Source organism: Phacochoerus africanus, chromosome 8 (assembly GCF_016906955.1).
Source record: "Phacochoerus africanus isolate WHEZ1 chromosome 8, ROS_Pafr_v1, whole genome shotgun sequence".
NCBI lineage: Eukaryota > Metazoa > Chordata > Mammalia > Artiodactyla > Suidae > Phacochoerus > Phacochoerus africanus.
The window spans coordinates 71,934,037-71,946,048 of NC_062551.1; the positions used below are offsets into that span (position 1 = coordinate 71,934,037).

General features: G+C 46.7%; 1 protein-coding gene across 5 annotated transcripts in view; it reads left to right on the forward strand.

Moving 5' to 3' along the window:
- The first annotated feature begins 874 nt into the window (after positions 1 to 874).
- Positions 875 to 12,012, forward strand: part of VPS13D (vacuolar protein sorting 13 homolog D) — a 255,497-nt gene continuing 244,359 nt past the window's right edge. For all 5 annotated transcript variants that reach the window (XM_047791889.1, XM_047791884.1, XM_047791885.1 and 2 more), the window contains exons 1-4: positions 875 to 980; positions 4,945 to 5,114; positions 9,422 to 9,499; positions 11,815 to 12,005. In XM_047791889.1, coding sequence (XP_047647845.1) covers positions 5,018 to 5,114; positions 9,422 to 9,499; positions 11,815 to 12,005 — 366 coding nt within the window. In that variant the 5' untranslated portion in view covers positions 875 to 980; positions 4,945 to 5,017. The remainder of the gene's footprint in view (positions 981 to 4,944; positions 5,115 to 9,421; positions 9,500 to 11,814; positions 12,006 to 12,012) is intronic.

Genomic DNA, 12,012 nt, shown 5'->3' on the forward strand with positions numbered 1-12,012 from the left:
CTTGCCAGGCCGTGTCCTGCGCCTTCTGACTTTTATGAGCCTGAAGTGTTCTTCCTGCCCTTCTGGTGATAACCCAAGGTAAATCCTTCACTTAGCACCTTTTTCTTGGGCTAGGCCATGTCTAAGTACTGAAGGAGCATTTGCGAAAGTTAAAATTTCTGCTTTCAGGGAACTTTCAGGGTGAGGAAAGAAGACCGTATTGGTATAAATGAATAAATAAGATAATTTTATCTCAAGTAGCATTAAATGCTGTGAAGATACTATAACAGGGTAATGGATGAGGGGAGCTGTATTTATTTTTATTTTTTTTCTTTTTTTTTCTTTTTTTTGGCCTTTTCTAGGGCCACTCCTGCGGCATATGGAGATTCCCAGGCTAGGGGTGTAATCAGAGCCACAGCAACATGGGATCCCAGCCGCGTCTGCTACACCACAGCCCATAGCAACGCCGGATCCTTAACCCACTGAGCGAGGCCAGGGATCAAACCCGCAACCTCATGGTTCCTAGTCAGATTTGTTAACCCCTGAGCCACGATGGAACTCCTGGAAGCACTTTTTAAGCAAGTGGAATCATCTGAGTTACGTTTTAGCAAACTCCTGCACCTGCTTAAATGGAGGCCCGACTGAGGGCGAGCCGTAGTAAGAGGAAGAATCCTGGGTTCCAATAAAGTCTGAGCCGCTATGGCCTAAATATTATCCTCCCAACCTGCAGCCCCCTCCAGGGGACTGTTTGGGCCTTTCTCCTGCTTCATGCCCAGCACCTGCGAGCCCTGGAGGGGCGGGCAGTTCTGCAGCAGCGGCCGCGGGCGCCAGGGGGCGCCTGCTCGATGATTCGGCGCTCGGCTGGCCAGGCGCTGGCGCGTCGCCCGCTCGATTGGTCGGGTCGGGGCGGGCCTGAGCCACCGGCCAGCGCCATTGAGGAGCAGCGGAGGGGAAGCGCCGCGCATTGCCGGGCTGGGGTGGGCGGCCCGGGACAGCGACAGGTACGGGCCGAGGCGGGGTGGCACAGGGACCCGGGCAGGGCCGAGGGCTTCAGGGAGGGTGTGGGCCCGCGATCGGCCGCTCCCGCTCCGCTTCAGACCTGAGGGCCCGGGCCCGCCTGTGGGGAGCGCAGCGCTGGGAGACCGGGGACCCCGGCGTCCGGCCCTCCGGCCACCTGAGCCCCTTCGGGGAGCCTTGGGGCGTCCGAGCCCCCGACAGCCCCGAGTGCTCTGCCCTGACCCGGACCCCTGCGTCCGAGGCCCCGAGGGCACCCCAGCCACAGGTTCGGGCGTCCCGAGCCTCCTGGGTCTCCGGCGTCTGTGTCCTGGGGAGTCCGAACCCCTGCCCGACCCCGCACCCTTTCCAGGATCGGGGCTGCCTAATGCTCTGGGTTCAGAGGGGTGTTAGCCCGCGTCTCCCCGCCAGAGACTCTGTCTCCACGCGGGAGCCCAGGGTGTGAGCTCCCCCGTCTTGTGCCCAAGATCGAGGCTCCAGAGTGTCTTAACCACCGCCTTCTCCAGGTTTCATGCTGTGGGGTGGGGACATCAGGCCTCAAACCTCGCTTTACCCCTCGCTTCCCGGGGTCACGCCCTGGCTGAGCCTGGGACCCCCGGCGCCGTTCCCTCCAGGCTCTATCTGGAGGTGGGGTCTACGGCCCATGGAGCGCGGACATAGGGTTCCGAGAGCCAAGAGGCGGCGGGCGGGCTGGGGGAGACTCGCCTGCTGGGCAGTCTCCTTCCTGCGGGACCCCGGGCCTGGCCCCCGCCCCTCCCCGGCCTCCGAGCCCCGAGTGCCCGCAGCCCTCAGCGCCGTCGCCTCCGCGCCCACGTCCTGTTGCCAGCCCTTCCTACTCAGGGCTCCAGCCGCCCCTCGAGGGAGCTGCCTGGCTCAAGGTCATGGCAGGCTGTCTGCCTGCCCGTGGGCTGAGCACTGACCCCCCAGTGCCACCTGCCCCACCAAACGGGGGAGGCCACTTGGGGGTTAATGCCAGGCAGCTGCCTAGAAGCCCTGATGGACCGGAGTGTAAACACTGCGGGATTCGGGCCAGTCTGGCGGCTCTTCCTGACACCGGATTCCTTCAGGGAATCCTTGAAGTGGCCTCATGCCTGGTGAGATGCTGAGCGGAGCTAATGGATGACGTCGGGCTTGGGCCTCTATGTACTGCCCAGGGCGTCTTCCAGTTCTCCTCACTCCATCTTCTTTTAATCTGTGCTCTGCCTTCGTCCACCTTCAGGGGAAGTGGGGTTGGCCTGATCTTCTGTACCCACTGACAGTCGTTCCCTGCTGTTGGGAGAGCACTTGTAGGTTGGCCGTTCAGAGAGTTTGTTGGCATTTAGGACCGGAATCAATGGCAGTAACTTCAAAAATAAAGAGTACTCGGACTTTGGCTCTCTGCCTAAGTGTGTTTGGAGTCTACATGGTGAGACTGGATGAGGGGTTCACGTTTTGTTTTCACAGATTTACTAGTTTAAAGTTATAATAAAGAAGTGTTTCCTTTCCTCAGGCAGTTAAACATTTCTTTTCTTTTTTTTTTTTGGTCTTTTTGCCATTTCTTGGGCCGCTCCCGCGGCATATGGAGTTTCCCAGGCTAGGGGTCGAATTGGAGCTGTGGCCGCCGGCCTACACCAGAGCCACAGCAACACAGGATCCAAGCCGCATCGGCGACCTACACCACAGCTCACAGCAATGTGGGATGTTAACTCACTGAGCAAGGCCAGGGATCGAACCTGCAACCTCATGGTTCTTAGTCGGATTCATTAACCATTGCACCACAACGGGAACTCCTAAACATTTCTTATTTTAAGAAAGTTGTTCTTGTCATCTATTCTTTAATAAAGCACCCAATAATTTTTAGAAGATTCCTGGTTTTGCATACAATTTAGCTTTTTTAAAAAAAGGTCTTGGGAAAGGAATCAGTATTTTGCCAAATGCTATTTATTTTCTTAAATGTTTTTACTGTCATTGTAGACAAAAGTTAATCTTGTCTGGGAATGTAAAACACTGTTGACAAATAACAGCCAATTTCTCTTGGAAGTTAACTCTTTCAGTTGGGATAAGAGCATCTTCTGGCATTAAGATGAATCACTGGTGTTCGTGCAAAGGGTTTGGGAAGAATCCTGAAAGGGCCATTTCCAAGTGAGAACAAGGTGCAGCAAACCTGGAGGGTCAGGCTTGGCCGGCTGGCGTCTGACATGCTTGGCTAGAGCAAGATTTGGAGCCCACCGTTCTAGCTAGGACCTGCTTAGCTGAGCAATCTCGGAACCCGGTTAAACTTTTGTGTCTCAAGTTCCCTCAGGTTAACTTTTCGTGGTACTGAAAACAATCTACTTTTTTTTGTAATGCTAATACACACCAGCTATAATGGGCAGTAGTAATTCAGTACTGAATATTAATGCTGTAACTGGAAGCAGAGGAATTCTGCTGTTTCTAATTCCTGGCTAAGGTAGTTCATTTTATCAGCATCATCTGGCATCCAGGTACCAGTAATGCAGTTGCAGGACATTGAAGAACAGGGATAAACTGCTGCTGCCTCCCTTCCATTTATATTATTTTATAGATGGTCCTCCTGAACTAATTTGCACAGTTGACTTTGGGAAGCCTTGAAGAGGATAAGTGCAGAACGTGAAGTTAACTGATACAATCTCTTAGGCCACTTTGCCTTAATCTAGGACAGGTTTTCTCAACCTTGGTACGGTTAGCATATCGGTACCATTAGCATATTGCTTTGGATAATTCTTCGCTGGGGGCAGGGGGACGATCTTGTGCATTGCAGCAAGTTTAGCAGCTTCTATGGTCTCTACTCTTCAGTACAAGTAGCAGCACCCCCACCCCCCATCTCATCTAGACATTGTCACATGAGAAGCTCTGATCAGGACAGAGTACTCCCCTCGTCAGTTATCAAAATCAAGCACTTTAATGATCAGTTACATCAAAAAATTTTGAGATTTTTGTAGGTAATTTTCGGTAAATTTATAAGTGACTCTTCCTTGTAACTGTGTCAAAATGCAAATGTATTGGTTTGGCCCTTCATTTATTACTAAGGGCATCTTACAGTGCTTTTCATCCCGTCTTTCTTCTTAATTAAAGTATAGTTGATTTACAATATTGTGTTAGTTTCAGGTGTACAGCAAACTGATTCAGTTGTATATATACATTTTAGATTCTTTTCTTTTGGTCTTTTTAGAGCCACACCCGCAGCATATGGAAGTTCCCAAGCTAGGGGTTGAATCTGAGTTGCAGCTGCTGGTCTACACCACAGCCACAGGAACACTAGATCCAAGCTACCTCTGCGACCTACACCACAGCTCATGGCAATGCAACATCCTTAACCCAGTGAGTGAGGCCAGGGGTTGAACTTGCATCCTCATGGATGCTAGTTGAGATCGTTACCGCTGAGCCATGACGGGAACTCCCTCAGATTACTTTCTGTATAGGTTGTCATGCAATAATATAATATTGTTCCCTGTTATATAGTAAATCCCTGTTACTTATCTATTTTATATATAGTAGTGTATATCTGTTAATCCCATGCTCCTACTTCATTCCTCCTCTCCTTCCCCTTAGGTAACTATAAATTTATTTTCTATGTCTGTGAGTCTGTTTCTGTATTTGTATTATTTTTTAGATTTCACATATAAGTGATATCATTTAATATTTGTCTTTCTCTGACTTCACTTAGTTTGATGTTCTTTGGGTCCATCCATATTGCTGCCAATGGCAATGTTTCATTCTTTTTTATGGGTTGAGTAGTAGTCTAGTGAATCTACATATACCATATCTTTATCCAGTTGTCTGTTGGTGGACACTTAGTTTGCTTCCATGTCTTGGTTGTCAGTAGTGCTGCTATGAACATTGGTCACCCCATCTTTTCTGCATTCTTCCACCTTCAGGGCAGGTAGAGGAGTAAATCAGTTTGGAAAAATTGTCTGGTGTTTCTGTTCGTTTCATTTTTTTTTTTTGTCATAGATTCTTCTGTGACCATGAGAGAGAGAAATGAATGATCCATGAGCTTTAAACACCTTGTCTTGAGGATATAGACATGTTGGAAGGTCTTGTAGCCTGGGTCCTCAATACCTATCTGGGGAAATACGTCAATAACCTGAACACTGACCAGCTCTCTGTTGCCCTTCTGAAAGGTGAGTACATGTGTCTTCTTGGTAAAGTATGCTTTGTAGATTACATTTCTATTTTTTAATATTCTTTTTGTTGTGTTGAAAATAATAACCCTGGATGGCCAGATGGATTTGTACTAAGTAGTGTAAAAGGAAATAATTTTTTCCCATATGACACCGCTTATTATTACAGGGTAACTTAAGTGTGTAGTTGTTTTGTTGTAGATTTTAGGCAACTATCAAATATTAAAAGAAAAAAAAAAAAAGGACCATACTACTGGTGACTGTGCTTTACCCCGGTTAATTTTTCAGTTTTATAAAGCTTTATGGGGGCAGCCAGGATTTCGTGAGAATTGCATTGGATTTGGCCTCAACTCCTGTGTGTCACTGAACCTGAGCCTCAGTTTCTCTGGAAAAAGATGGTGATATACCTCTACAGAGTTGCTATAAGGATCACATGCAGTGACTGGTAAAGCTTCTGTCCTGCTGGCATATAATAGACACCAGTAGAAGTTTTAAAGTATGTTACTGTGAGATCTTGCAACAGAATTCTTGAGGTCTTGTCCTGCTGAGTAGTGAACTACCTAAAGCTTGAGAGATTTTAGCTTTTATAAGCCGATACTTGGTAAATGCAACCCAGGGACTTGGTGTGGGGATTGGGAAGCTGCTTTCTTCTCCTTCTCCTATGTTCTCTTTGCTCAATTCGAGATGGAATCCTTTAACAATCTAGAGAAAGACAAGTCAGGTTGTAAACATGTGGTTCCTACACCACAGCTCACGGCAATGCCGGATCCTGAACCCACTAAGCAATGCCAGGGATCGAACCTGCAACCTCATGGTTCCTAGTCGGGTTCGCTTCCACTGTGCCACGACGGAAACTCCACCAGCTCTGTGATTTTTAAGCGAGTTGCTTTTCCTCTAAGCCTCATTTTTCTTATCTTAAAAATGGAGAAAATAATAGTATTTCCTCATTTTTGTGAGGATCAAATGAAATTTATATGAAGTGCTCGGCATGTAGTAAGATTGCACTAAGTGAAGCCAGTCTCATCACCGTCGGTGTCATCACCATTATCATCACCTCTGTAGTCCCTGCCCCCAGTGAGCCATTGGCCTGTCTGGGGGACAGAAATAAGGGGACTGTAATACAAGGCAGTATACATATTAAGTTGTTACACTAGAGACACAGGCCTAACGCAGTGGGAAGAGAACCGTTCATTCTGTCTCTAGGACTCAGGGAAGGCTTTCATGGAGGTGGCTTTTGAGTGGGTCTTGATTTTATTAGGTGGCTGGAGTGGGTGGTAACTACAGAAGGATGAAACCTGCAGGGCATGTTTGGGACAGTTTGGGGCTGGAAGGTAGCAGTCTGAACTCTGGGCTGTGGCCATACGTTTAGATTCCCCCTGCTTTTTCTTTGTATAAGCTCTGAGCCTCAGGTTGGCCCTTTAAATGATCTGGAGCCGAGGGAAGAGGACTGAGTAGTCATTAGCTATTACTCTAAATTCATCCTGGCTCTAGTGATTAGATTTCTTTTTCTTTTCTTTTCTTTCTTTCTTTCTTTCTTTCTTTCTTTCTTTCTTTCTTTCTTTCTTTCTTTCTTCCTCTTCTTTCTTTTTTTAGTATAGTTGATTTACAGTGCTCTGTCAATTTCTGCTGTACAGCAGAGTGACCCAGTTATACATATATATGGATTCTTTTTCTCACATTATCCTCCATCATGTTCCATCACAAGTGATTAGATAGACTTCCCTGTGCTGTACAGCAGGATCTCTTTGCTTTTCCACTCCAAATGCTATAGTTTGCATCTCCTAACCCCGAACTCCCAGTCCATCCCCTCCACTCCTTGGCAACCACAAGTCTCTTCTCCATGTCCATGAGTTTTTTCTTTTCTGTAGATAGGTTCATTTGTGCCATATACTAGATTCCAGATAGAAATGATATCACATGGTATCTGTCTTTCTCTTTCTGACTTACTTAGTACGAGAGTCTCTAGTTCCATCCATGTGCTGCAAATGGCATGATTCTGTTCTTTTTTTATGACTGAGTAAGTATTCCACTGTGTATATGTACCACATCTTCTTAATCCATTCATCTGTCGATGGACATTTAGCTTGTTCCTGTGTCTTGGCTATTGTGAGTAGTGCTGCAGTGTGATTAGAGTCTTGTTAATCTGATGTGAAGAGTTTTTGGATGAGAGAGACATGCATACATAAATCTGCAAGTTACCTGCCTGGAAATCAATGAATGTTATCATCTATAAGCTGCCCACCTATGCTGGGCACTCTGAGGCCTGGTCCCTGGGAGGGGCCTTTCGCAGCAGAGCCTGTTGTGGGTACATGTCTGTGTGGGTGGGGAAGCCTTTGGTCTGTGTTGTGTGATGCCCTTGTTTTTGACTTGCTGTAGGCTGCTGTTTCTTCTCATCCTTTCTTCTGGGTCCTCTCCTTTCTAGACCACCTCCTCTGCTCTCTGTGCTTCTGCTGCTTTAATTTTTTGCCGCGTGGATTGCCTATAGTTGCTTCTACTTCTTCGAGCTGGGCAGCAGCCAGAGACCTAGGGCCATCTGCCTTTGTGACAGATTTGGGTATTGAAAAATAGGGCACGTGATTCAAGTTGCACATGTTGCTCTTCAAAAGAGGAAGAAACTCCATACTTTCCTCCCTTTAGTTTCAACTGATAAGGAACATGTTTCGTGTCCGCCACCCCCCCCCCCCCCGCCCCGCCCCCCAAAGATCATTTTCTCCCCAAGTGTGGATGCAGGGTTGTTTCTGGGCTCTCTGGGATATATTGACTTCTCCTTGTAGTTAGTCTTAAGGTATGTGGAGCCCCATGTGGACAGATGTTACTGCAAGTCTGTAAACAAATTGGGTGCATTTGCTCAGAATCTGCCAAAATGCTAGCTTTGGATACCTCTTTAGATGCCGGTAACTCGCAAGTCTTTAAACAGTCATTCAAATGGAAAAATCATTACGTTGCCCATATTAGTTTATCTTCGGAGGAACAGAATTGCTTTCCTTTCTTTTGGGTTCTCTTACCAGTTAATGATTGCTGGGTGGCCTCTGTCTGTACTCCCTGTTCCTGTTCTTTTTTTTTTTTGTCTTTTGTCTTTTGTCTTTTTGGACCACATCTGAGGCATGTAGAAGTTCCCAGGCTAGGGGTCAAATCAGAGCTGTAGCTGCCAGCCTACACTACAGCTACAGCAACACTGGATCCAAGCCACTTCTGTGACCTACACCACAGCTCACAGCAGCGCCGGATCCTTAACCGACTGAGCCAGGCGAGGGATGGAACCCACATCCTCATGGTTGCTAGTTGGGTTCCTTTCCGCTGAGCTACAATGGGAACTCCTTGTACTCCCTGTTCCTGATACCATACTTCAGATGGATTGAAGTGACAAGGAAATTGTATTGCACACACAATTTTGTAAAACTGTGGTCTCCCTGCTCTTTGAGGATGGAGACCCTGCCTTTTTTATATTCCCAGCGGCCAGCACAGCGCTTAGCACAGGGTCAGGGTCAGTCCATAAGTGTGAAGGGCTGGTTTCCGTAGTTGGGAGAGTCCGAGACCTGGCTGTACCCAGCCTGACTGTTCCTTCAGACTGCTCTGGAGACATCTTGTCCTTCTGAGTTTCAGTGATTACAAAAGCTGGTTCTGAAAAGGGCCTTCAGCAGTGGTCCTGTCCATGCCTTTGCTGGCTGATTGCTTCTTACACCTGCGAGTGGAGGCGCAGAGGAGAGCATGGGGTGGTCTCCGGGAGAGAGAGGATCATGCCTCCCGATGACCCAGTTTATTGACCTCTCGTGGGCTCTCAGACCTTGTGTCGAATATACCTGTTTGGGGGGTAGGGGAGGAGAGCTTGTTAATAATTGCAAATTTCTGTTTTAACCCTGGAGATGTCAGGGCAAGGGCCCCAGGAGTCGGCATGTCACCCCAGGTGATTCAGATGTTAATGGACCTCTGAATATTAGTCTAAACAAGGGATCTGTAAATGGGCCAGCTGGCCAGATCCTTCTGCAAGCTGAGGATGGCCTTTCCATATTTAAAGGTTTGTAAAACAAAACGAAAAGAGAAGATACAACAGAAGATGTCAGGCCTAATACATTTACTGTCTGGCTCATTAGAGAGTAAGTTAGATCCCTGACTAAGTCCTTCATCTGTTGAAAGGCTTCAGACCTGATGCGGAAGAGCGGGCTGGTCAGGAGCTTAGTACAGAGCAAGCATGTTGGTGTAGCCTGGGCCGGCTGGGAGACTCTCCCTTTGCCCGTCACTGATTTGCACAGAGAAGGCACCTATTGCATATGTTGGATGAACATGTTACGGTGTTTTTATTTTTTTAGGTGCTGTTGAATTAGAAAACTTGCCTTTAAAGAAAGATGCCTTGAAAGAACTGGAATTACCATTTGAAGTCAAAGCTGGTATGTGGAACAAGGGAGAGGGAGGCAGTTTGGAATGTTATGTTGTTTGGGACATGAAAACTGAAAGTCCTCGGGTTTGGTTTTGTTAGCCTGGAAGAGACAGGGTAGGAAGGGGATAGAGTTCTTTTTTTTTGTTTGTTTTTTTGGCTGTGCACATAGCATGTAGAAGTTCCCAGGCCAGGGATTGAACCTGTGCCACAGAAATGACAATGCCAGATCCTTAACTGCTGGCCAACCAGGGAACTCCAAGGGTAGAGTTTAGATCAGTCTTCAAGTGCGGACCTCCAGGCCACCAGTATCAAGATGATCTTCAGGGTGGCCCTCAGACCTCCTGAGTCAGAACCTCCCAGGGAGTGTTGTTGAACCTGCATGTTTGGGTTTTTTTTTTTTTTTTGTCTTTTTGCTATTTCTTTGGGCCGCTCCCGCGGCATATGGAGGTTCCCAGGCCAGGGGTCGAATCGGAGCTGTAGCCACTGGCCTACACCAGAGCCACAGCAACAAGGGATCCGAGCCGCGTCTGCAACCTACACCACAGCTCACGGCAACGCCGGATCCTTAACCCACTGAGCAGGGGCAGGGACCGAACCCGCAACCTCATGGTTCCTAGTCAGACTCGTTAACCACTGCGCCACGACGGGAACTCCTTTTTTTTTTTTGTCTTTTTGTGGGTTTTTTAAATCCGTATCTTTAATAAGTACTCCAGACGATTCTTATATTTACTAAAGTCTGAGAACTTCTGTTCTAGATAAACGGGGGGTCCTTATTTTGAAATGTAACAGAAGTTATATTTTGTTGTCATATAATTGTCCCTCCAATTAATTTATACTAGAATTGCAGCTGTGCACTAATTATTGTTAAAATTCTTTGTTGTGAAAATTGGTGTATGGTTTCAGTTATGAAATAAATTTTATTGGGAGTCCTCTTGTAGTGCAGCGGGTTAAGGATCTGGCGTTGTCACTGCTGTGGCTCTGGTTGCTGCTGTGGCACAGGTTTGATCCCTTGCCTGGGAATTTTGCATGCTGCAGGCACGCCCCCCCATACATGTATACATATTATATATATACATATAATATAGATATAGTTGTAATACATATGTAATATATACAATGTATTTGTATGTGTATATATAATATATATGTATTATATATATTAAATGTAGAAAGCTTTCATTTTGCTAGATAAGGTGAACACTAAAAATTTTTTTTTTAATTATTTGTTGTAAAGTTTCTTTATTTGTTATTGGATTACCCACCTGATCACTTGATCTTAAAGATACTCTGTTATCTTAAATATAACCTATTGATCCTGCTCGAATTCTTGATCTTAGACAGTAAGGATCACACTCTGATAACATGTGCTGCTTTCAGAGGCAGACCGTTAGTTGGGATCTCTGAAAGATCCGTTAAGACAGTTCACACACACACATATATATATTTTTGTCTTTTTTAGGGCCTTACGTGCGGCATGTGGAGGTTCCCAGGCTAGGGGTCAAATCGGAGCCGTAGCCGCTGGCCTGCACCCCAGCCACAGCAACACCAGATTTCGAGCCGCGTCTGCAAGCTACACCAGAACTCATGGCAACGCTGAATCCTTAACCCACTGAGCGAGGCCAGGGATCAAACCTGCGTCCTCATGGTTCCTAGTCAGATTCGTTTCTGCTGAGCCACGACCGGGAACTCCCAGTTCTCATATTCTTATGCATTATTTCCTAGTGCTGATTTGCCTCTTGTTAATCGAATTTAAAGAAGGCTTGTGTTCTAGGAGGCTTGGCTGGAAGTGGTAGAACTTGAGAAATACATGTCACCGTTCTACCAGGCCATTTAGTGTTCCTGTCAGCCGAGTTGTCATGCAGAATCGGAGTTCTTTCCCCCTAGAGCGCCGCTGCGGTATGGCTTATGTTTCGGATACTGTGATCAGGACTGGACACATTCTCAGTCTGCTAACTCCCAATAAGTACCTATCGACCAGCTAATTAATCATGAACAAGAAGTGAGTTTTGTGCCCACGGGCTTGTGCAGGTGCCGTGGGAAGTTTATGATGTAGTCCAGTTGGGCAGAGGTCGTTTCCAGAGGGGAGGTGTTGCACCTGATATGGTAGAGTCACACGGACCTTTTTCCAGCTTCTAGTTTATCATGCCTCCTTCTTACAGAGCTCAGCCTACTAACATTTGTGTCACATGTGTGAGCACCTGCTGCTTGCTTTCTTAAATTAAAAAGTAAATGGTAAAAATAGTAATACTCCTTAAAACTGGAAGAATATGGAAAAATAGAATTTAAAATGTGTGCAGGCATTTAACAAGACTTTCCTTTTCCCAGGCTTAATTGGGAAAGTAACCCTTCAGATTCCCTTTTATCGCCCCCACGTGGACCCCTGGGTGATCTCCATCTCCAGCCTTCACTTAATTGGAGCCCCTGAAAAAATACAGGATTTCAATGATGAAAAGGAGAAGCTGTTGGAAAGGGAACGCAAGAAAGCTCTCCTTCAAGCCCTGGAGGAAAAATGGAAGGCAAGGC